At 46.9% G+C, this 26,376-nt stretch overlaps 1 protein-coding gene across 1 annotated transcript; it reads right to left on the reverse strand.

Annotated features, from left to right (window-relative positions):
• Positions 1–542: 542 nt before the first annotated feature.
• On the reverse strand, positions 543–25,340 carry CUNH10orf143 (chromosome unknown C10orf143 homolog). The gene is made up of 4 exons (XM_036266020.1): positions 25,231–25,340; positions 13,675–13,839; positions 13,504–13,566; positions 543–2,431 (listed from the first exon to the last, which is right to left on the reverse strand). Exons 1-4 carry the CDS (start codon positions 25,297–25,299, stop codon positions 2,402–2,404), a joined length of 327 nt encoding a protein of 108 aa, XP_036121913.1. The 5' UTR covers positions 25,300–25,340; the 3' UTR covers positions 543–2,401.
• Between the last annotated feature and the right edge of the window lie 1,036 nt (positions 25,341–26,376).

The raw sequence follows: 26,376 nt of genomic DNA on the forward strand, positions 1-26,376 counted from the left end.
GCCAGGTGACTGAGCAAGACCGAGCAGAAATGTCCCGTAGCTCAGAGCTTCCACACAGCAGACTGCTTTCCTTTTCTCTTTCTGTCCTTGATCGGCTTTGTCCTCCCGGAACCGAGGCCGACAACATCCGTGCAGGCTGCTCCTGCCTGTGACCCTCCCCTGCCACAGGAGTTAGCCGTCCTCACCCGTGTCGCTGTCCAGGGCCTCGCCCTCCCTCCAGCCAGAAGGAATGGAGCCCATCCAAACGGCTGTCAGGGCTGTGACCCCAGACGTGGGGACCAAAGGGTCAGCCCCAGATGTCCATGACCATGTGCCCATGGAGCCCAGGGTAAGAGGCAGGGTGCTGAGCCCCCAGTTATCCCGGGGTTTCCAGGGGCCGGAGGAAGAGGTAGAGAAGAGTGATTAGAATTCGGACTGTCCAGTCGGTGACTTATGGGACGTGAGAAGAAACGCCGACCTTTTTCACAGAGAGGGAAGGACTGGGTCTTGATTTGATTTTTTTATTGTGGTAAAATACACACTATAACATTTACCATTTTAACCATTTTTAAGCGTACATTTCAGTGGCATTGAGCATGTTCACAGGGTTATGCGACCATCACCACCCTCTGTCTCCAGAACTTTCCATCCTCCCCAAGTGAAATCCTGTCCCCACCACTCCCCAGAGGCCATCTGAGCCGTATCCTAACCAGGCTGCAGAGATGAGAATGAGCGTGTGATCCTCCCAAATACGTGCACGTGTGTAAGTGACTGACGGGCCAGGAATTTCTGAAGGTGCTTCAGCATACACAGAAAAACCAAGAACACTGGTCACGAGCTGAGGGCCGGGGCCACGGGGATGACGTGGAATGGTGCTCCCGCAGCCTGCGGTGGCAGGGGCGGGGCTTCCCGGCAGCGGCAGGACCAGACGGCTTTGGTTCTGGAAGGGCTGTGCAGGGAGGCTGCGCAGACCGAGTGGCCACCAGGGCCCCTCTGTGCATGAGTCCTGCAGGTCACCATCCCCATTTCGCGGATGAGAATAAGGCACAAAGACACTCATGGTGCTCAGGGTCACATGGCTGGACGTCGGTGGAGGGGGAGAGGAGGCTCTAAAGCCGGCGTCTCCACTGGGCAGGGGGCTGCACGGGCACGTCCCCTACACGAGCTGAGTCACGTGCAGAGCCGGGTGACGGGTGCCTGCCGCCTCGATTCCCAGCACGGCGGCTGTGAGTCCGCGTGCATCTCCTCTCCCCGAGGACTGGGGGAGAGACGTGATCACACACACACAAAAATGTCGTGAATCTAAGACTTAATTTTTCTTGTAAAAAATTAAGATGTGTATCTCATTTTGAAAAGAGAGGAGACAAAAAAAAAAAGCTCTTTTAGAATATATAGTTTAAGGCCACAAATCTCAACACTTTCTCTCTCTCAGCCTTGGTCAATTGGCGAGGATGGGTGTTCCCGCGTCTGTCACCGTGGGGACCTTATTCAGGTTAAATGTCCAGCCCCCTCCTGAGATGCTGGTGGTGGGATTGTCAGCTTTCTTTCCTGTGGTTCTAGAGTCCACATCACAGACGCATTTACTAGTGTTCTCCAGCTCCTTGTCTTCTGTCCATCTTTCCGACAAGAAATTCCCTCCAAGGCTACACGCAGCGACTGTTTATGGCTCGGGCTCGTCAGAGCGCCAAGGCTGCGGTGGGTGGCCAGCAGAGAAGGGGCCCAGGTGGGTGACAGCGAAATCGCCAGAGCACAGGGGCTTCGTCCCGCCCCAGTCTGGGGAGGGAAAGAACCTGAGAGCAATCCTAGAACCCACTGCATTTGCTAGGACCTTGTCCTAGACGACCAGGACATCTTGGGAAGCCTTCAGACTCGGAGAAGGACACCAGACTGCACAGTCCGACAATACGCTGAAAACCCAAGAGAAAATGAGAAATTGCCATTTAATATGAAAGGGGTCCTGTGCCCCGTAAACGTAAGTTGTAGGATTACACAGAACAGTTTGGATACTAGCATTTGGTAAAATTCAGTTTAAGAGTACAGAGCATTTAGGTATAAAAATAAGTCTTTCCATGAAAAAGAATGCCTAAGGATGCACTCACAAAACCAGTGAAAAGTATAAAAGCGAGGCTGTAGCTGGATATGGCTTCATAAGCCACGGGGTTCTCAAATCTCACAGGAAATTTGATACTGAATTTTCCAAGACTTTTAAATGACACAACTGATCTTCTTCTTAACCAAGATACATGGGAAGAAGGCTTAGTAGGTACGAGCGATTTGCAGGCTCTTTGGAGGCGACAGGATCCCCCTGGCTCGATCGCGGAGGCCGGTGGGAGCCCCACATCCGTCCGTACGAGGTTTACATCTGCCATCACATGGAGGTTCAAAACCCAAACTGGAACGTTCCTCTTCCAACTCGCATCTTCTAATGATTCTCGGTATGGTTAAGATGTCCCTAAAATGATAAAACAGCGCATGTGGGAATTCACTTTCACTGACACTGCATCTGCCGTGGCTGCACCCCGACACGCAGCACAGCACTCAAAGCGACGGGGCGACCCCGAGTGACATCGCACTTCTCAGGCAGTACGTTCACAGTGCACGGGAGACCTGGAGACACTGCGGCCCCGTCCAGACCGCCGCAATAAGGTGAGTATCCCACCAGAACCGATCACTCAGATTTACTGGTTTCCCGGCGCGCCTGGGAGTTCGCAGAGGACTGCGGTCTAGGACGTGTGCCGCAATGTGTGTGAACATGCATGTATCTTAATTAAAAAATACTTTCTTGATAAAAATGCTATCCATCATCAGCGAGTCATAATCTTTTTGCTGGTGGAGGGTCTGGCCTTCAATCTGTAAAGAACTCAGCATCTGCAAAGCGCCATAAAGCTAAGCGCAATAAAACGGGATATGCCTGTAAATATAAAAATATCATCGTTAAGACCGTTAAAGCACTTCCTACGGTGCCTGTGCACACGATGTTCTCGATAAATGTCATTTCTCCTCTTGCCTGTGAGGAAAAGAGAATGAAAACATCTATACTCATAAAATAGAAGTTTTTAAAATGATGATGTCCAAATACTGAAGCGGGATCCCACACTACAGCGGCTCCTCTCTGGGGACCGGGGCGTCGCCATCCCCGCCAGGGTCGTCTGTCTCCTGCAGCAGGCCTCGCGTGTCCTCACCTCAGCCACAGGAAGAACTGGGGAGCCAGAGGGCTGGTGGAAGACAGGTGGCCGGACACTGAGCCTCTGTGAAATGAGAGGTCTCGTCCAGCACTTAGAAGCCTGTCACACCCGGCCACTATACCGGCAAAACGCGTGGCTCCATGGCCCTCCGGCAGGGACGGCCCTGCTCCCCAAGACCACAGCGTGATGGCAGTGAGCTCCCTGGGCCAACAGATGCGAGGAGGGTGGGCGGGCCCAGTGGTGGACAACAGCAGTCAGGCCCACGATGGCACCCAAAGCCCTGGGGACCCAACAGGAGAGAATCAGGCCCTACTGACAGCAGCCGTTTCACAGGACGGCTCATTTGGGTGATTGGAATGAAGCGATGGTGCACTCATTCTACCTGACGAGGGTCAGGGAAGGCTTCACACAAAACCAGGTGTCCCAAGTGGACCACAAGGGTGGGACAGTCTTAGAAGGTGGGAGAGGACATCCCAGGCAGTGAGGACTGCATGAGGTCAGAACGTTCCAGAACTGGAGAAGCTGTCTGTGATGACGGTGCACACAGTCAGTGACGGGAGACCTGTCCACAGGGTCAGGCTGTGCCCTGGCTGGTTTGGCTCAGCAGCTAGAGCGTCGGCCAGCAGACAGAAGAGTCGTGGGTTTGATTCTGGTCAAGGGCACGTACCTTAGTTGCGTTTAGATCTCAGCCCTGGAGGCAACTAGTCGATGTGTCTTCCTCACATGGATGTTTCTCTCTCTCTCCCTCCCCTCCTACTCTCTCTGGAAAAAATCAATGGAAAATATCCTCAGGTGAGGATTAAAAAAAAAAAAGAAGAAAAGAAAAGAAAGTCAGGCTGTGCCCAGACTGTGAAAGGCCCTGCACACCAGGGTGAACGCAGGTGCTGAATGTATCCACTGGGCCTGTGTTTTCGAAAGTACATGTGTGACAAGCACCTCTAGAAAAGTACACTAAAGAAAATGAAACAGGTTCTTGACTGTGACGTTCGGGGTCTAATGAACATTAAATCTACAAAAAGTGGGGAAAAGGATGCAGCACTTCTCAAACTTCTTTGACCAGGAAACTTGTCGTGAGACCCCCAGCGGCAGGACCCCAGGGGTGAGGTCACACAGACGTCTGGGAGGCTTACTCTCAGCTACTGTGTCCAAAGAACTAAAGGAAATGATGATTAAGAACTAATGGAAAGTATTTCCACCAAATAGAGACTATCATTGAAGAGATAAGAATTATTTAAAAACCATACAGATATTCTAAAGTTGAGAAGAATAATAACAAATAAAAATTTACTGGAAGGGTTCAACAGCAGATTTAAACAGATGAAACAAACTGACGTCAATTGAGATTACTCAGTTTTTGGGGCAGAAAACAAAATGAAGAAAAATGAACAGAGAGCCTCAGAGGCCTGCAGAACAGCATTAAATGTACCAACATATACACAGCTGGGGTTTCGGAAGGAGAGGGGAAAGACAATAGTTGAAGAAACAATGGCCAAAAACGTCTTGAATTTGATGAAAACACAAATCTATGCATCCAAGAAGCCCAATGAACTACAACTAAGACAAAACCAAGGAGATCCATACAGACATATCATAAAATGTCCAAAAAACAAAGAACCTCGAAAGCAGAGATAAGAGACATATCTCACACAAGGGCGCCTCAACAACACGACCAGGTGACGTTCTCATCAGAAATATGAAAGTTAGAAGACAGTGAGATGACATTCAAAGTGCTGACAAAAAGACAAGAATTCCTACCCAACAAAACCATCCTTCAAAAGTGTGGGAGAGATGAAGACATCCCCAGATAAAAAGAAAATCTGTCACTGATAGACCTAGAGAATAACTCAAATCCACATGAAGACATAATGTGAACAGGATTTTGTCTAATTCATTATTAATGAATAAGACTCTGCTTTTGTATGTTCATTTTATATTTAACAATCTGGATGAGTATTAATTCTAGTAATTATCTGTACATTTCTTGGACTTTCTAGGTTAATTACATCATCTGGAAATAGCAACTTAATTTTTTTCTTTCCAATTCTACACCTATTGTTTCTTTTTTATTTGTCTTATTGTGTTAGCCAGGAATCCCAGTACACTAAGCAAATGTGGTGATCTCAGACTTGTCCTTTTTTCTCCATCAACAAAAATGCTTCCACTGCCCTGGCCGGTTTGGCTCAGCGGTTAGAGCATCGGCCTGCGGTCCGGAGAGACCCGGGTTCGGTTCCCGCTAAGGGCATGTACTTCGGTTGCAGTTTGTCCCCGGCCCTGGTTGGTTGTGCGGGTGGCAGCCACTCGATATGTCCCTTTCATGTCGATGTTTCTCTCTCTCTCTCTTCTCTCTCCCTCCCACTCTATCTGTACAAAAAATGGAAAAATGTCCTCAGGTGAGGAAAAAAAAAATGCTTCCACTAAGTATGATGGATACTTATAGGGTAAACCCTTGGATTTCTGGTTTGCTAAGTTTTTATTGTGAATGGGATCTGCAGGTAAGTGAATAATGTTTTTACATGTATTAAGATAATACTTTTTTGATCAGACAATGTAATTTTTCTAATGTTAAGTCACCCATGTATCCCTTCACGTAGGATTTATTTTTAACCTGTAAAAACACCTGGGATGGTCCAGTGTACATCTTCTACAGCCAGCCCACATGCTTACAACAGGCACAGTCCCCTTATTATTTCAAAGATCTTATTCCAAGATCTTCTAGTGTCTATTGTTACTAATGAGAGGTCTGCTGTCAGTCAAATTATTGTTCCATCATGGTAGTCATCTCTCTAGCAGCTTTACCAATTTTTCTCTTTGTCTTTAATGTTTTTCAGTTTCACTATGGTGGATGTGTGGATACATCATGCCCAAGACTCACCATGATTCTTCAGGCATACAAAAGAGTATAGATAACAACATGACCTACACTCATGAACCATCACATAGCTTAACAGATAAAACATTACAGATATCACTGACACAGCCTTTGAGTCCTGAGAGCTCACTCCCTCAGGAGACACAAACTTCATCCTCCTGAACTTGATGTTTATCATTGTCAGGCAGGTTTTTATTCTTTTATTTAATGTTTAAAGGTCTTACATATTTAAAATTACATCTAAATGTTATCATCAGTCATTTTTATTTTTGCTCATTTGATGTTTTAATTTGCATGTCCTTAATTACTAGTGAGGTTAAACATACACTTACATTTATTGACTAATTGGGTTTCCTCTTCTCTTGCCAATTCATGTACTCTGCCCATTTACCTGCTACTTTCTATTTTGTGTGTTGCAAATGTTTTCCCTGCTTTATGGCATATTAAATAATGATGAAATAATTTTGACATGTAACATGTCTTAATGCAGATAGTTGAATATATTAAGATAAACCCTGTCAAGCCCAGCAGGTGTGGCTCAGTGGTTGAGCATCGACACATGCACCAAGAGGTCACTGGTTCGATTCCCAGTCTGGACACATGCCTGGGTTGTGGGCCCGATCCCCAGTGGGGGGCATGCAGGAGGCAGCCAATTGATGTTCTCTCTCATTGATGTTTCTATCTCTCTCTCCCTCTCCCTTGCTCTCTCTCTAAAATCAATAAAGAAAAAAAATTATAAAATAAACCCTGTGGGTTTATTACAACTTATAAATCTACCTGACTTCATAAATATATTCTCCTGTATTTTCTACTACAATTATTGAAGTATTTTGATTTTTGTATTGTTTGTGTTTTTCTTAGGTTCTTTAACCTTCCCCAATCTCCCAGAATTCTGTGTAAGCAGAGGTCTGATTTCATTTTCCCTCACATATGGATAGGCAATTGTCCTAGTACAACTCATAGAATACCTTGTCATTTCCAGCTGATTTGAAATTATCTTCTCTATAACAAATCAAGTGGCCATATATGCATGTTTAAAACCTTGATTTTATTCATTGGTCCATGTGTCTATTCCTGGGCCAAAAACACATTATCTTAATCATCACAGCTTTGTCGTAAATCTTGGTATCTGATAGGAATACCCCCACCTTGTTCTTCTGCTTCAAAACTGGTTTTCTTCAAGTCTAGGAAATGCTCAGCCATTATCTTTATTCTTTTCAAATCTGTCCTTTTCATTAGCTCCTCTTCTCCCATTTTAAACTCTTTCATTCTGGATTTCCTAATAGACCCTCTCATTCTTTCTTCTATAATTCCTAATCACACTTGCATACTTTCCCATCTGTTTATTTCCCTTGATGTATTTGGAAAAATTTCCCCAGATCTATCTTCTAATTCACAGATTCTGTCTCCAACTGTGTCTAACCTGATGGTTTTTTTCTTTAACTTCAATGACCATATCATTCACTTTTAGAAGTTATTTTCTTTTAATCTTCCACTTACTTTTTCTTCTTACTGTCATGTTCTTTCATTATGGCTCTATTTCTTATTTAATCACTTTTAGAAATTAAAATACTTTTACAGTGAACTTCAGTTTCTTTTATTATTTTAGATTCTTGGAGGTTTGTCTTCTCCTGTTTGTTATAGTTCCTGACCCCTAAACCATCAATGGTCGATTTGTTTATGTGGTTTTTCTTGCAACCTCATTCCTAGGGTAGCTGCTTTACCTGTGAATGCTGTGTGCTCTGGTGGCAGAAGCCTCCAAGATAAGTCTGCATCTGTTACTATGAAAGACCTTAGGGACTTCAACAGTTGCATCTATTTTTATGCTCATGCTTCGATTTTGGGTTCTTGGATGAAACTGGAGCCCACTCCCATGCACAGCCTTGTTTTAATTTCTAATCCTCCTCTAAGGTACAGGCTGATCTTCAGGGCTCTGAACTTTATGCGAGGGTCCAAATTCTAGCTCCCACAACTCCACTGGCCAAAGTCACATCTATGTCTGGAAATTAGAATCCTAGCCCCCAACATCTGGGCCCAATCCAGGGCCAAGCCCAACAAAGGCCAACACGCAAGGACAGCCACAGGGATGTGTTTGCATCTACTGCTCTCTCGTTTTCCTCTTCACTTACAGGATTAACTACGCATCTAACGTTTTCGTCTGTAGCAGGAGGGGACATATTTGCATGAGCTTCGTCTAACATGCTTATGAGAAATCTAAACTGCATTTTTCTTAATGTGCTCACTTTTCTTTTATTCCGTTTCACCATCTCCTCATAGGTGAACATGTTTTACTCCTAGAGAAAGAGGTTTTTGTTTTGTTTGCCTCATCACCTGAAGGCTTTCTCTTCCTTCAGAGCCTACAAACGATCCAAATAAGTTAAATCTCTTTAACAACACTATTTTTCTGGTGTCCACATTCCAGAGAAAGCATTTGCTATCAGAAGCTCAATCTGAAGGTTGTGTGAGTCTGTTCAAGTGCTGCTCTGTTGGGATTCACATTTGGCCACACGACCCACACAGTGAGGGCTTCCTCTTGGCCAGCGTATTCTCTCGCAGTTTGAACAACTCAGCTCTGTGTCTAAGCCAAGAAGTCTCATTGTGTCTGGGAAGGAGGTCCACGAAGATCCCCAATCTCCCGGCTGCCCTTCTTGGGGGGTGTCAGAGCAGGTCACTGCACCCAGTGTTGGGGCGATGCTGGCACACTGGCTGTAACACACACAGCAGCCAAGGAGCACAGGAGGGGAGGGTCGCGGTGCGCGCTGGAGCCAGCCTCGCTATCAACCACGGGGCACGGCAGGCCAATCACTTAACCCCTGTGGACCTCATTGCCCTTATCTCCAAATTGACGGGGTCAGACCGATGAAGTCAGGATCCCTGACAAACCAAGGGGGGAAATGCATGGAGCACAATTTCTTTTTTTCTTTTTTTTTAATCCTCACCCGAGGATATTTTTCCATTTTTTGTACAGATAGAGTGGGAGGGAGAGAGAGGAAGGGAGAGAGAGAGAGAGAAACATCGACGTGAAGGGACACATCGAGTGGCTGCCACCCGCACGACCAACCAGGGCCGGGGACAAACTGCAACCGAGGTACGTGCCCTTAGCGGGAACCGAACCCGGGTCTCTCCGGACCGCAGGCCGACGCTCTAACCGCTGAGCCAAACCGGCCAGGGCCACAATTTCATTCTTACAGAATGATCAATGAAATCCTGTTGATACATCCACGATTTCGTTTTCTTCTCTCAGGACAAAAGAATAGGGGACTGACAAGAACTAGCATTTCTTGAAACAGGACACACAGGGTGAAATGCACATGGATCTTTCTTCATCTGTGTCCGGACATCACATGTCCCTCCGTGGCCAGGGTCCCGGCTCCACACCGGGGTCTGCGTATCGAGCACAGGCGGGCACAGGAGACAGGCAGGGGCTGCCTCCCCAGGGCCGGGTCTGCTCCTGCTCCTGCAGCATTTCTAGATGCTACAGACGTGCGACGCGACCACCAATGAGACAGAGAGGCAAACAAATAAAATGTTTTAAAGGTCACCCGTTTGGAGATAAAAGAAGTACAAAAGATGTGTGTCCACTTAGAATCAGAGTCATCATCATGCTCAGGCTCCTCCTGCTGTCCCTACAGGGCAAAAATGAGCCAAACCACCTCCTCTTGCCCTCTATTTCTGCTCCTGCGGTGACCCCTCACCCCACTGTCAGGCAAGAGAGTCGGTGTGCAAAAGTGAATGTCAGAGTGTGAATAGCTCACAGGCTGACTAAGACTACTCCCTTAGTAACCACCCTCGACACTAATGAACAGGCTGGTATCCAAGATCAGTTTCTGGGAAGTGGGGGTGGGGTGCTGGTCTACAAGGCCAAAAATCATGGTTTCCATATGAGTTTCAGATTGGGCAGGAAAGCCCACTAACACCAGATAAAAGAAAGCACAGGAACACCCGTGATGGGCAACATTAAAGGGCTCGACTGTATTTTTCAATTTAACACCCTCTGGGTGACTGGGTCTGCCGCACTCCAAAACAGGGCTCTGGAAGCTGCCCTTAAGGAAGGGGGGGGGGGGTGCTCAGGCTGCCACTCCCTCCCCCCACGCTCAAGGCCAGTGTCAGAAACCAGAGCGAGGGCGCCCAGAATGCAGTCTCCACAACACACAGCAGGGGAGACAAAGCTGGGGGGTGGAGCTGAGAGAAAGCTGGCCGCTGACTGTCTTGCTGACCCAGTGAAATCTGAGGGTGGCCCGTCCCTGAAGGTCTCCTGGCTGAGGAGCTACAGGGTGTCAGAGACCAGATGCCCCTGGAAAACTGGGTCTGAGAATACAGACGTGCCCCTCCACCAGCACCCCAACCTGTTCTTCTCATGGTTTTCTGTCTTACGGTGCCAACCCCTTCTCATGTATCTATAGTGCCACCCCCTTTTAGGTGTCTTTTGTCATTATTTTGGAGAGCTTTGGCAGCGTTAGGTTTCACTGAACGCATCTGAATTTACAAAGAACAGTGTGACTGCCATGTCACACTTGGGACCCCATGGGCTGAGCTGGCCCGAGACAGGAAGCCTGCCCCAAGGCCCCGGTCCAGCTTTGGAAGCCCCTGTGGAAGGAAAGGAATCTGCCAATGACAGTGACCATCGGCACTGCTTCCGGACTAGCAGCACCGGCTGGTGCAGAGCGGAGGGTGGCCTGGCCGGGGGGTGGGGGGACACCCGAATGACGGAATACCATGTCCCACCAAGTGGGTAAGGATGGTTTCATTGCAACTGTCAGTAACAGGAGCAGAGTAACTCAGGGCTGAGAGATGTTTCTAAATAATAACAGGTACTATGAGTTGAACCTTAGCAGTGACTACTCTCAGGAACTGTATCAGCAATGAGTGAAACAGTGATCGTTGTCACAAGGAGCTGGACTGGGTCAAATAGCGAAGAGAGCGATATGGCAGCTTGGAAAGTGAGTTTGAGAAGGTCTGTAAAAAGATCCTTGCGGTGCGAGAACTCCAGATCTTGCATTCGTGAGAAACGGCTCATGATAAAAGTAAGGCGAAGCTTAGGAACAGAAGGGGGACAGGAGCTCAGGCACCAAGCGGAGACAGCCACGCTGAGAATTCAGCGCAGACCCGATCGGATCAGCTGATATTCCACTGGGGTCAGAAATACACCAGGGGGTCCGGACGTGAAGGAGTCACTGGGGAAAAGCACCAGATTCGCTGAGACTCCTGTTAGGGATTCCACACAAACTGCCCCTGGGTCGCTGTGGGGTGGGGCCTGGGAGGAGGCACTGAGCATGGCAAGGCCTGTGCTTGCAGCGGTGTTTATTTAATCCTCATCCAAGGGCATTTTTCCATTTTTTTGTTCAGATAGAGTGGGAGGGAGAGAGAGGAAGAGAGAGAGAGAGAGAGACATCAACGCGAAAGGGACACATCGAGTGGCTGCCACCCGCACAACCCAACCAGGGCCGGGGACAAACTGCAACCGAGATACGTGCCCTTAGCGGGAACCGAACCCGGGTCTCTCTGGACCGCAGGCTGATGCTCTAACCGCTGAGCCAAACCGGCCAGGGCTGCAGCAGTGTTTAATGAAGCCGTCTGACACGCGGGGCTGTGCCCACCGGTGATCTGTGTTAAGCACTGCTCCCTGGGATCCTGCATCGCTAAAAATACTATTTGCTTTTTATTTAACACTGGACTTTCAATGTTCTAGAATGCAAAAATAGTGTCTTATTATTTTTAAAAGCTTAGGAGGAAAAGTAGCCACATTATTAGAAAAAGAAGATATATGCAGCTAGAGTCTGTTCAAATATCAAGAGGTGTGACTTTTCGAATTCACATTTCAATCTTTATTTACATAAGACTTTTAGAAATAGTGGGTGTAAATATTAAATCACCCAAGCCTGGGTGAAATTTTATTGAAAATAACTACAAATAAAGAGAAACTGATTTTTTAAAGTCGGTTTCTAAAATTTAGATGAAAAAGAATATCAAGCATTAGCCAACAAATGATATATTTACATATCAATATAGGTTTTCTGTTCATAGACTCATTTCCCATGAAACAACAGAGGCAAGCTTGGGGAATTACAAAGGAAGGAAAAACCCTAATCAAATAGGTACTGTTGTTCAAACAGAATATTAGCCAAAATGATCCAATCAGTTGCTCGAGCCAAATTTTTTTCCCTTTAAGCCAGTCATTCCAGAGCACAGCCTCTGAGCGCTGAGACCCGCATTTCATTCCTAGTGCGAGCCCCGTGGATGGGGGTTTGACCCCCCACCCCCCACTGAAATGGGATGAGAAGGCAGCAGTAACGCACGGGGCCCAGAATGGGTCCCATTTCTCAGGGTAAACATTACTTCTTTGCATTGCAAGGTACGTTTGGCAATCACATGAGTCAACCAGAGTCAGTTGGAGCGCGCTCTTTGATTTCCCCACTGTGCGGAGACCACACAACCTGCGCAGACCTTCCTGAAGGCGGAGCGAGCACAGCTCCACGGAGCCAGAGGGACAGGGGCTTTGTCTTCATGCCTGTCTAATGACTTCCGATAGTCAGAGGTTCATGTGGGTGGCCACTAACACTTTCAGTTCTTCGTTTAAAACAAAAATCATTGCCTACCCCTGGAAAACACAGTAACTTGCAATGTCAAATGAAGATCTCTCTAATTTGTTGACTCAATCTTTTGCTTATCAAAAACAGCAATACGTTTCTCTAAAAATTTTTAGGGGGCAAAAGCAGAAATACACAGACACATACAGACATGTGCGCGCACGCGCGCACGCACACACACACACACACACACACACTCCTGGTTTCTTTGTGGAAATTAAACATAATTCTATTTTATTGCAATATTAAGATTCCAATTTTTAAATTGAAAACCCCCAAGAATTACAGAGGTTATCAAAGATATATTAACTTGTTCTTAGAATAAGCTCAAAATTAATAACAAAGGCATTATTATGCTAATGTGTACTTTATGATATTCCGCCTGACACAGGAGACTGGGAACCTGACCCTGGCCGTGTAAGACCCCCCCTTTACTTTGAATTAATGGTGTGAAGACTGCATTTCATCTAAAATCTGTGGTTTACGGGAAGTTTATGGAAACACGAAAGAAAAGCTTATCAGAGATAAGAAAAAACAACACTGATTCCTATTTGGATAATTAAATGAGGGTAGGTCGTTTCTCCCAGATGTCCTCAAAAGATCTGCGTTCATCATATCCGGTGGCCTGTCCCCTTCCCTGAACCCTGCTTTGAAAAAGAATTTTAAATGTATTTGCAATTTCTATTTCCAACTCGAAGCTGGAGACAAATTAGTTTGCACCCCAGTAGAATGCTAGGAAAAGCTTAAATCAATCTGCACCTTTTTATTTACATCCCTCATTCCTTAGAAGCGTAATTGCCATTTTTATTAACTTTGTTTTATGGCTCTAATATTTAAGAACAAGCCTACCCTCTATGTGACACAAGAAGGTGAATACACTTACAGACTCCCCTGCAATACATCTCGGGCAGGGCTGGGCAGGGCTCCTTCCACCGTTCGGAGGGATCTATTTAACAAATCACAGCCGCAGACGTATCAGAACAACGGTTATTTACACTTTTTATTAAAATATTTAAATGGGTTCCTGGCTGGTGTGGCAGGAACGGGAACCTACCCTCGCATTTGGTGGCCCCTGGCCGCTGTCTGGCCTCGGGGCAGGACGGTGGCCTCCAGGTGGCACCTCCGGCTCCTTGCTGCCCCAGGACACCCGGGCGCTGGCCTTCACCTGGGGGCAGCCCGGCTCCTGCACGGCCACTTCTAAGCTCCTGCACACCCGCTTCTGAAACAACACATTTCATTTGCGACGGCTTCATAAAGCACGCAACACTCTAATTAAATTTGCCTTCTGAAAACTTCAGCTGCAAGTACAGACCCCTGTGGAGCTGGGAAAGTTTATAGGACATTTGAGGAGATGCCTTTAAACTTTATCTTCAGGAATAACCACCATCAATTACACTTAACCTCATTATTTCCGGAATTGTCTGATATTTACTTAGTTTTACAGATTTAAAAGAGTCATTTTAACAATTTGAGCAGAAACTCTTGTAATAAACTACTGTGACTGGTTTATTGATATTGAAAATGTACAAAACCTATAAATTTTGTTCAAGAAACTAGTTCTATGCTTCAACACATTCTACCTAGTATTTATTCAGTGATACACTTTCTCAGTACAACAGGAAAAATCCACATATGAATAATTCTTTCTCTTATGGACACTGAAGACCAAATTAATTTCATTTCAAAAGTTGCACACACAGTCTATAACTGATCATCTTTGGGAAAGTTTGTGTTTGGTCTCTGCTTCCTCTTGAACTAAGGATAAGTTACCAAAGCTAAAGAAAAAGGTATTCGCTCTCAAAGTGCCAAGACTGTGTATTGTGAGGGTAACACTGTTTTCACGGACACAGAGCTGGATGTCCGTGCAGTGCCCAGCCCCAGCCCCAGCCCCAGCCCAGCTCAGCCCAACCCAGCCCAGCCCCAGCCCAGCCCAGCCCAGCCCCAGCCCCAGCCCAGCCCCAGCCCCAGCCCAGCCCCAGCCCCAGCCCAGCCCAGCCCCAGCCCAGCTCAGCCCAGCCCAGCCCCAGCCCAGCCCAGCCTCTGCCCCAGCCCCAGCTCCTGCCCCTGCCCCTGCCCCAGTCCCAGCTCCTGCCCCAGCCCCAGCTCCTGCCCCAGCCCCAGCCCCAGCCCCAGCCCCTGCCCCTGCCCCTGCCCCAGCCCCTGCCCCAGCCCCTGCCCCTGCCCCAGCAGTGTCTCTGGATCCCTGGGCCACCTGTGGGCCTGCTGCTGGAGCTCTAACCTGTGACACCGCGGCTACAACTTCTTCAGTCACTTGCAAATTATCATCATGATTTGCGCCAAATTGGTTTTTATCTGTACTGTTATTCATTTAATATTTTCTAAACTGATACCTTTGTATTTAATGGATTATTCAATATAGAAACTTTATATGATAGGTTTCGGCTGCTAGTTCTACTGTTCTCTAACCTGCCTTAAAACAGATACTTAGAGATTAAAATGAAAAATGTTGAACTCGGCGCCCCGAAGCCACTTGGAATAATGTGTTGGGATAAGCGCTTGACCTCCAGGTGACAAAAGACAAGGGCCACCATATAGTCACCGACCTCCTATAGTTCTTCCCAAATGACAGGAAACTGAAGACGGAGATACTCTCGAAGTTCTACACCAAACCACACCCTGAGCAACACTTAAAGACAGAGCGTGACAAAACCTGGAAATAAGGCTAGTAAAAAGAGAAACACTTGCCCAGTCAGTGTGGCTCAGTGGTTGAGTGTCCACCCATGCACCAAGAGGTCCCCAGTTCGATACCTGGTCAGGGCACATGCGCAGGTTGTGGGTCAGATGCCCAGTGGGGGGCATGCAGGAGGTGGCCAATCGATGTTCTCTCTCATCGATGTTTCTCTCTCTCTCTCCCCACCTCTCTAAAGTCAATAAAGAAAAAAAAAAAACTGCCACCAAATCCAAGCGTGGGTCCCAGGGCTCCTAACCCACACCACTGATGCGGGCTCTGTGATGAGAAAGGACAGAAGAAAAAATGACCACAGGGGTGAGAGCCATCTACATGGCCCCAGCACGTCCACTGCCAACATGAAAAGGCTATGACGGTACCTGTGTGGACCAGAGCACACAACTCAAAGGAAGAGACCTCATTTAAAGAGGCATCCTGCAAAACTCACGGCGTCTGGGGAAGAAACGGGAAGAGAGGAAGGGGGCAGTGCCCCTTGGCACCTGGGTGGGGAAGATAAAGAGAAAAAAAGAGGGAAAGTTTCCGGTCCTCCAAGTAAAGAGGTCCATAACATCAGGGGGCTCGTGCCCTCCCTCAGACACAGACACATGCGTGTGCACATGCACACGCACACACACATGCAACGGCTGCAGGGCCTGGACCATCAGACTAGCTAGAAACACCAACGCCCTAGAAACTCCCTCCTCAGAAACAACCATGAACCAAAAGAAAACTGTAGATCAGTCCTTAAAAACATAACTACACATATTCAGACAAATATTTGAGGATATGAAGATCACTTTGCATTAATAATGTAGAATGAAAAGCAGAAAGGGACAAAAACAGGGAGAAAGGAAGAAAGAGATGAATGAATTCAGGAAAGTAGTGGAAGGAGAAACAAGATTATGTCAGAAAGGAAGAATAAACTATAAAGTGCCCAAGGAGACTACATTGAGATGAAAATTAATAAAGGGCACGGGGGCAAGACAGGAGTACAACCAAGAGAATGAACGTGACATAAAAAAGGGTAAGGGAGGTCAAATACATGTTCAGGAAGAAAGACAGACTTTGGGGGGTGAGCGCAAATTACGGTGTACAGATGTATTACAAAGTCGGACGCCTGAAATTTATACTTACTAGCCAGTGTTATCCCAATAAATTTAATTAAAAAAAAAAGAGGCATGATGTGTTAAAACTGGTTAACTGTCAGCTTTCACTACCCTGTGTTAGAGGGAAACAGGGGAAATACTACATGTGCCCCATGCCATTTTATACATAGGCTTAGCCCTTCCCATAGTGACATCAGTCAGCTGTGAGCCAGGGATGGGGGATAGGAGGCAGAGGCCACTGTCTCGATGACATAGACAGCATTCTGGGACGACATCCGGAACCATTTCTAGAGGGGAGTGGGGGTCACAGAACAACTGGCACATTAAGGTCAACAGACGTGTGATTATCCATGGTGACAAGCCGACGTTCTTCGAGTGGCTCAGGTGGTCGGGGAGGTCAGGTCCCCACCTCCTGTGGTAGGCGAAAAGAGGATCCACGCCGATTCCAAGGTGCTGGATGAACGCTGGGCTCCCCAGGGAACGGGGGGATCGCCAGCTTGGCGGCCCTGGGTCAGCTGAGTGGATTAAATTATTCATGTTCCCTGCTACTTACCGCAGAGCCTGACCCGCACGCTTCCTGGGCAAACAGTCCGACTGGCTGGACCAGTGAGCACGGCTGCCGGCCTTCGCTCCGGGATGCCCGTGCCCCACGGCCCCCTCCTGCTCCTCCCGCTGCGGAGGCTCTGCCAGCCTTCATCAGGCAGGCGGAGATTTACCGCCCGACGATAAAGACACTCGCGCTGTCTAAACAGAATTAAAACCCGAGTCCACAAAGACCCCATCACTTAACAATAACGGAAGGAGAGCAACTGAACAGCAGCCTCGCCAGAGAACAACTGAACAGGAACATGACTAAGAGATGACACTTGATAAGATACATAGATTAAAATATAAAATATGTATCTTGTTGCCTCAATGATGAAACAAAGTAAGCAGGTCTGGGAAAGACAAGCTGCCCTGGCTGAGGAGCTGGGTCACACCTTGGTGGCCAGGGACCTGCTCCTTCACTGGAAGTGTGGAGCCCAGCGAGCTGGATGAGGGGGGCGCAGAGGGAGGGGTGTTAACGGCTTCACAATTCGGCAGAAATGAAATTCAAAAACCTCGGCTTCCATGCTGGTGAGTGGCCCTTGTAGCAACCAGACTGGGGGTGCTTTCCCTACTGCCTGGGGGCACTGGGCAGCCAATGAACAGAACAGGAATGAGGACACAGAGCACAGGCCGGTGCCAGCCGTGCCGTGGAGGAACCTGGCAGGCTGCCAACTCCAGAAACCCACTTCTCCACTCGACACTACAGGAGAAGGTAGAGAATGAAGGAAAGAGACACCAACTTCCTTGAACACTTTGACAGAAAAGCAGTGTATTCTCTTCGATCAGCACAGCAAGAGAATGCCATGTTCTTAAAAATTAAACACCCTGAATTAAACATACATAATATATATGCTAATATATAAGTGAAGCATATACACCATGAATTAGAATACCAAGGTAAGTCATTAGAACTCAGCAATGAAATTAATGGTAAGTCTCTCTCTCCACACACACACACACACACACACACACACACACACACACACACACATTTAATCTTTCACTCTGAAGGTATTTTGAGAATTTTTACTGACTAATGTCCTTTATTCATTTGCATTATAAATGTGTAATGCTGGTTAGCTGAGTCCTCCTTACGAGAAACAGTTTGCTGAGTGAGGTTTTTCAGTTGAGTTTGGTTTTAATTCTACTTAGTAAAGAAAGTTTACTTTTGCTGATAGGAGTAGCTGATACGGACGTCCATCAGCCCTGCATACGGAACAGTTAATGCTGATGAGAAAGATTAATAAGGCCCTACAGACTGCCATTTAGAAAGAGAGCATGGTTTCCATCAAGCCGAGATTCCTCCTCGATGACACTTTCATTTGGAAAATGACCTTGTACTCGGGAGGTTCGCTCTACAACACAGTGAAATCGGGCACAATATCAGCTACAGAGAAGATCGGAAATGAGGACCCCTGCCATCAACTCCCATGTCATCAGGGCACAGAGGACTTCAACCGAATGGATCGGAACATCTCGATGCTGTGCTTTATCCATCCGTGCCATGTCTTACGACTCCCCGGCTCCCTGTGCACAGCCGCACGCGACCACTCCACCTTGGCCAGGAGAAGGCAACTATGAGGAGACAAGCAAGGTGGGCCAGTGGTTAGAAGTCAGAATGCCAACTTAATTCTCTGAGAGCTAGTTATCTAGAAGACAGCAGAGAAGAGCAAAGAAAAACCATTTTTATTTCTAATTAAAGTAAAAAGACATAAAGGTACACACTAGACTTATTGGCAAGTCATTCTAAGCTTGCAATATTTACCAAGTACACTAGAAAGCTCCGTGATATTCCTGATTAAAATGAAGAATCCCAAGGGAAGTGGGTATGCAAATTTACTTATAATAGGTGGAACCTAATACACATTCCTTCCCATCATAAAAAAACTACAGTTTAGGGTGTTTACATATTTATCATCTCAATTGATCCTCATAGTAACCCTGTGACATAGGAAAGCTAGGGAATTTTATTTCCATTTTGCAGATGAGGAAAATGAAGTCCAACACCTTAGCTAATTTGCCTGAAGTCTGGTAGTTTGAAAGGACAGAATTGGGCTGCCAGTGTATTCTCAGTCTAACTGGAGAGATGAGACTGAAAAATACAACAAAATACAATATAAAGAAGGACTAAAAACTTGCCTGGCTGGTGTGACTCACTGGCTGAGCAATGACCCATGCACCAAGAGGTCGCCGGTTCGATTCCGGGCACATGACTGGGTTGTGGGCCCAATCCCCAGTATGGGGCGTGCAGGAGGCGGCCGATCCATGTTCTGTCTCATCAGTGTTTCTCTCTCTCTCTCTCTCTCTAAAATCAATAAAGAAAAAAAAAAAAAGCACTAAAAACTAAATAATGTATGAAAAAGATTTCAAAACATAACATAAATATAAGTCTATAGTAATCAAGCCAGTGTTTTTTGTAGCACTGGCTTAGGCATAAACATACAGATCAGTGGCACAGAACAAGAACCAGAAATAAACCTTTGATCTATCATCAAGTGACTTTTCACAAGGCTGCGAAGACAATTCAACGAAGAAAAAACAGTCTTTACAAGAAATGGTGCTGGCACACTTCAATACCTACATGTAAAAGGAGGGACCAGGGCCCCAGCACACACCATAAACAAAAACTAACTTAAATGGATTAGAGGTCTTAATGTAAGAGCTACAGCATAAATATTTCAGTGGAGAACATAGGAGAAAATCTCTGTGATCTTGGGTTAAGTAGAGATTTCTTAGATATGACACCAAAAGTGAAATCTGTCAAAGAAACAAATCGATAAATTATTACACTTAATCAATATCCACACCTTGGGGGCTTCAAAAAACTAAAAAAACCATTAAGAAAGTAAAAAGTCAAGGCACGTTCTCGGAGAACATGTTTACACATCATACATATGTTAAAGGACTTGCATCCAGAATACACAAAGAAGTCTTCTCATGCAACAAGAAAACAAGTAACACAATTTTTCAAATGGGCAAAGGATCTGAATAGTAATTTTCTGACAAAGATATGCAGACGGCCAATAAGTACGCGAAAAGGTGTTCAACATCATTACTCATTGGAAGAATGCAAGTCAGACACAGCAGGATACCACGTCCTGCCCACCAGAACAGCTACAGTCAAAAAGAGACAGTAAGTGCTGGCAAGGAGGTGGTGGCCCTGGAGCCCTCATTCACTGCTAGTGGGAATTGAGAGGACAGCTGCTATGGAAAACAGTTTGGTGATTCCTCGAAATGCTCAGCATAGAGTTACCACAGGACCCAGCAATTCCACAATGAGAAACACGAGCACATGTCCACGCTAAACTTGTACATGAATGTTCTCAGCAGCATTACTTATAAAATCCCAAAAGTGCAAACAACCCAAACACCCATCAACTGATAAATGGATAAATACAATGTAGTATATCCAGACAATGTAGTATTATTTAGCAACAAAAAGGAATGAGGTACTGGTGTATGCTTCTACATGCATGTACCTAAAAACATTATTATGCTAAGTGAAAGAAACCAGTCATAAAAGACCAAATATTAAACATGTTGTCATTCCAGAATAGGCAAATCCAAACAGACAAGAAAGTCAACTAACTGCTAGTTGCTTAGGGTTCGGGGGAGAGGAACTAGGGATTATTTATTGGTGAGTACCGGGTACCTTTTCGGGATGATGAAAATGCTCTGAAATTAGATAACGGTGATATTTACACAACTCTGTAAATATACTAAAAATCATTATCTGTGTACTTTAAAAGAGTGAACTGCATGGTATGTATATTTTAATGATGCTTTTTGTAAAAATGGGCAAAAGATTTAATAGTTCACCAAAAGCTATGATTGGTTAATAAGCACAGGTAAAGATGCCCAACATCATTAGTCATTAGGGAAATGCAATTAAAACTGCAGTGAGATACCTAACTTCATAATTACTAGAATGACTAGTGAAACAGACAGACAAGATGAGGATGTGAACAACGCGGGGCCCTCCTAAGTTGTTGCTGGGGTGTACTCTGGAAAAGTTTGCCAGTGTCTTAGAAAGTAAAACATAACTTTACCACAGGAACTAGCAATTCCAGTCCTAGGTACCTAAGAGAAATGAAAAGATGTCTATACAATGACCTGTATGTAAATTCTCCTAATTTTCAGCACTGCTCATAATAGCCAAAAAAGGAAGAGCAGCCCTAATGACTATCAACCGACGAACAGATAAACACATGTTGTACATTCACACAACAGAATATTGGCTAGCAACGAAAAGGAGCAAGCTACCACTATGTGCTTCATCGTGGATGAACTTCAAAAATATCCTGCGAAGTGAAAGAAGCCGGCGGCAAAAGACCGCATATTCTATGAGTCCATCGCTGTAAATGCCCAGAAAGGGCGAGTGGAGAGGGACAGAAAGACCGGTGACTGCCCGGGGCTGGCGGGAATGGGAGTGACTGCAGCGGACACGAGAGAGCGTTCTGAGGTGATGGAAACGTTCTGAACTGGGCGTGGTGGATGCACAAGTGTCAATTCAGGGAAAATCACTTCACTGTACACTTCCCAAAACACTACACAATATGGTCTTGATGACAAGCGCAAGAGTCATAGTCATGATCACAAAAGGCAACAAAGGGGCACATTCTGGGGTTTCACCACTCAAATGATAACTTTTCCTAAATAAATGATACTCTGAAAATACCAACATCATGCATTAGTGTATTGCTTTTCAGTTAAACACATACACGTGCCCTCACATATTAATTAACCAAAAAGCATTTGCTGAACACCCACCATGTGCCTGGCTAGGTCTGGCCACCTGGTAACTAAAAAGCAGATGCTGAGTCGTGGTCCTTCCAGGTCCCTGCTGAGCCCCAGAGACACACACCTAAAAGCGCCCCCAACCATGGAAAACTACCTCCTGACTGACCCTGACCTCATTTTTACTTTTCTGTGTCACATAAAAAGAAATTGGTCAAAAACTAGAAAGGATTGAGGCTATCATTTGTTATTAGGAAAATGCCGATCAAAACCACAAAGAGATAACACTTAGGATGGCTATGATTTTTTTTAAAAGTTAACAAACTGCTGGTGAGGATGTGAAGAAAGTGGAACTTTCATACACTGCGGGTGGGAATGTAAAATGGTGCAGCCACATTGGAAAACTATCAATTCCTGAAATGGTTAGATAGTTACTTACCATAATGACCCAGAAATTCCACAACTAATTATATACCCGAAAGAAATAAAAACATTTGTCTATACAAAAACTTGTGCATGAATGTTTATAAAAACGTTATTTATTATAGCCAAAAAGCCAAACTGTAAACGTGTGTAGTTTGTTATACCCCAACAAAGGTATCAAAAATAAAAAGAAACAAAAATGATAAGCAGAAAAAACCTATACTAGCCAATGAATTAATGCATCTATTTTTTCTAAAGGACAGTGACAAAATGTGGAAAGAAATGACAACAGAGGAAATGGCTGCTGACCTCTAGGAATCAAAGCTGGGAAGAAGGCTCCTGAATCAACTGGACGGAGCCCAGGCACGCCAGGTTCTCCGCCCAGAGCCCTTGCTCTTCATGGAGCTGTTTTGGAGGGAGAGTCTTGGCAAAGATGCCTGAGTGGACCTGACTTTCCAGGTGCTCCAGGCAGTTTTATTCTAAAACATGTGGCGAGGTGAGTGTGTGGTGGGCGCAGGGACTAAAAAGAACCAGGCACTGGATGCCCCCATGTCATGGGGTCAACCTGAGCAAGAACTTCACTTCTTTTCTTATTCTAGAGCCTCGAACAGTGTTTGGTATATAACTGCAGCTCAAAAACTGTCTGCCCGAGGGAAATGATAAGCACAAGTGATACTGAAGTGCTACACATGTTACCACAGTAGCTAATTTACCAGAGTTACAGGACAGACACCTGACTGTGGCTTGGCACGAGACTCCCCTGCAAAGCTCTTAGAGATGGGTCCTGGGTGCTGCAGGTCCTAAACCTGCACTGGTGGGAACGGTGCACAGGATGCAGAGACACTAGGCTGTTAATAAAGGCAGGGAACAGGCTGCACCTCCTGAGTAACTGAATTCTGGAGGTGTGTGTGTGTGAGATGGGGGGTAGAGAAGGGGAGGGGGAGGGGATGTAAAACCTGGCACAAGAACTTGGACACTTTATTGAACTCAATCCGAATCATTAGATCAAAGACTAGGACACAACACAACATAAACAAGAAATTGATCCAGTTAGGAGGCCACACACTGTAGCAATAAGACACCAACTCACTATTCTTTGGTAACAGTCAGGAAGTGTTGCAACCTGAAGCTGGGAGCTTAATCTCAGTAACTTTAATCTGAAAGAGCATTTGAGGTGTCTTCCATCAGCCTTTCCTGTTCTTTTTGATTAATAATGACCTCTGGCTCCCAGTCCCTGAAAGACCATCATTTTAAGGCCAATTTAGGACCTCATTGCGAAGCTTCATTTCAGTCCCACCAGTTCCAGGGTGGAAGCTATAATGCCAGGTGGCTAGGAGGGCATGTTGTGCAGGAAGAGGGCCGGGTAAGACCTAGCTCTACCACTCACTAGCTGTGCATCCTTAGGCTAGTAGATTAACCTCTCTGTACATGAGATTCCTAATTCATAATCTGGAAATAACAGGTTGTGGTGAAAAGTTCAAATAACCCACCTGGTAACCACTGATTAAGTAGCAGTTTCTGCCACATCTGTGCTAAACATGGCAAAGACATGACATAGCCCAACTGAAACTCATCTCCCTGCTCATTCCCTGCCATAGTTCTGTACCAGTCTTCTTCTCTCAGTAACAGTGCCACTACCCAACCAGGTGCTCAAGGCACAACCCTGGAGTCATCCTGGATGCCTCCCCATACATCACCTTCCACATCCACTGCACCAGCACGACCTGTCAGTTCTTCCTCCACAATACACTGCTGTCTACTTTACCATTTCACTGTCCTCTCCAAATCTCTCATAATCTATGTACTCCTTGCCTCTCTGCCTTCACTCTGACCATCATCCCTTTCATTTCCCACAGAGCTGCCAGAGTAAGCTCTTAGAAAGTCAGTATGATCAGTCACTTCACTATTTACTTCCCAGTCTGGAACGTGAGCACTGCAGTGATGAGCCAGCACTGACCTCACAGAAGGGGACAACACTCAGGGGTAGCAGAGCTGAGACAGAAGGAAATTGCGTTCCTGGATGTCTTTGATCTGGGGAACACCAGTCTCATGCTTGTATTTAGGGTACCTATGTTCCACATGCTCACCTCTGTACTGTTACATTAGAGAGTAAAACTTCCACCTTGTTTGAGCGGATGTGGTTTGAAGTCTCCCTGTTATAGAAGCTACACCTGTGCTCCAATAACATGGTCCCTGGAAGTGAGGTATGGCTGTAACACAATTTTTCTGCAGCTTAGTGATCAGGCAGTGGGTGGTGAGTCAACAGATGCTGCAGGGTAGAAAGTTAGTCGAGCTGTGTGAAACATTTGAAAACGCATTGCCTGCACTAACTCGAAAGAGATCCTGTCTCGTGGATCCTGCAGGTCCAGAAGCAGCTGCCATAAAAATGTCAGACGCTGGATATGCTGGCAGCTGGATGCTGCCCTGGGCGAGGCACAGAGATATCACCGAGGTGGAGAGGAGCCAGCAATCCGCAGACAGAGCTGGAAGACAACAGTGCTGCTCCGGGCTCTGCCTTCCGCCGCAACCTCACGGACTCTTCTGTCCCCGGAAAGGCGAAGCGCTGTCCCTTGGTTTCCCTCCCAGTCTCGCACCGGCCTGATCTGATCACTCATCCACGCCATCGCCTCTCACCTGGTTCTCTCCGGTCAGAGCACTAAATCCGGGCGACTGGCCAGTCTGCCCAACCAGCACTCCTACCACACCAGCCCAGCGCCTGCACGTGGAGGCGGGACGCAGGCGCGCCACCACCTGGCCCAGACGCCGAGTCCTCAAGGCCTTTAAGAGAGCTCCGCGCACCCCAGAGGGACCCTGATCTCCCGATCCCCGGGAGCATAAGGTGCTGGTGGCACGCGAGTCCTGTACTTCTGCGCAGGCGCGGCAGAAGGGCGGACCCCGCCTACCGCTGGCCCCGCCCCCCGCTGGCCCCGCCCCGACAGGTGCTCGCGGGCCGCTGCCCCTCAAGGCCACCTCTCAGTAAGTGCCGCCAGCAGACGCGAAGCCCACTATGGGCCCGCCTGAGGACGCCGCCTTCCCCTTCGTAACGCCCAGGCCCCGGTGGGCTCACCGCGTCCCCCAAAACCTGCAGTTCCTCCGGCCTGCGCCGACGCCACCGGCCCAGTGTCAGGGTGTCCATGCGATCCACAGGCCCAACTCTGCGGGGCTCTTCCCCATCCGAGGCCGGGCGCCCCGCCCACGCCGCAGCCGCCGCGTCAAAGCCTTACTCCCACGTGTCCTGGTGGAGCCAATGAGAGGCAGGGTTGGGGTGCAGCAGGACCGATTGAGTCCTACCGGGCAAGCGCTGCAGGCAGGAGTAGCGGAGACCAGAGTCTTCTGAACTTAAGGGACGTCAGTCCCAGATCATTATTTTGCAAAGAAGGCCGTCCTACCACTTCTCAGGTCACTGAATCGGCCGTGAGACCCCGAAGAACCTACCTTTTAAGGATCCCGCCACGTTCGACCGCAGACCTTGGATCGGCTGGACGAGTGCCCGCCTCCTCACCCTTGTAATTGGCCGTCTTCCTGGCTGGTTGGCTGATAGATGGCGCAGTTAGCCAATCAGCATGGGCAAGGCTGCGGGGTCTCTGGGAGTTGTAGTCCCAGTGAGGCGGCCTCACTTCCGGGCCAGTGCGGGCAAGGACCCTGGTGCCGCGACTCCGCGATCTCCAGCCGGGATTGGCCCGAGGCTCGGTGGCTTCCGAACCTGAGGCCTCAGGGCAACACTTCTCTGCTGGCTGAGGGCAGCGCTGCAGGGCCCTCGGGCTTTGCAGAAGGGGAAACCGTGGCCTCTCCCCCAACCCTCGGGCGTGGGATTCCGGCTGTGCACTTGGTAAACCGGGGTACCCAGGTGACTGATGTTGGTAAACAGTGTGCTGAGCTACACCGCATCCTTCTAAATACACCTCCTGCTGTATATCGTGTTAGAGGAAAGGTATTCGTGATACTTGTTAAAAATGGTAAGGCAGACTTCACCTGGGGGACCATCATGACAGGTATTGGGGTTTGCAGTAGGGAGAGAGTGGGCTCAACTTTGACTTCAAGGACAAGTGGGAATTTATAGCCAATCTACCTAGTATGTTTACTTAAATTCATAATATCTTAAATTTTTTAAAATAATGCAAAACATCTATAAAATGATAGTTCAAGTGCTCATTTTAACGTTAAATACATTAACCGTTAGGAGAAAACAGAAAACTTTCATGACATTGGAGTC

Source organism: Molossus molossus, unplaced genomic scaffold (assembly GCF_014108415.1).
Source record: "Molossus molossus isolate mMolMol1 unplaced genomic scaffold, mMolMol1.p scaffold_m16_p_17, whole genome shotgun sequence".
Classification (NCBI taxonomy): domain Eukaryota; kingdom Metazoa; phylum Chordata; class Mammalia; order Chiroptera; family Molossidae; genus Molossus; species Molossus molossus.

Bases quoted from the DNA above. Each gene is read 5' to 3' on its own strand.
- CUNH10orf143 (XM_036266020.1), bottom strand. From the start codon at position 25,299: ATGGACACCCTGACACTGGGCCGGTGGCGTCGGCGCAGGCCGGAGGAA. The intron at 13,840-25,230 runs GTGAGCCCACCG...GTGTTGTTTCAG, and splicing joins TGCAGGTTTTGGGGGACGCG to AAGCGGGTGTGCAGGAGCTT. The intron at 2,432-13,503 runs GTAAGTGTATTC...TTATCATTTTAG, and splicing joins GATGTATTGCAGGGGAGTCT to GGACATCTTAACCATACCGA.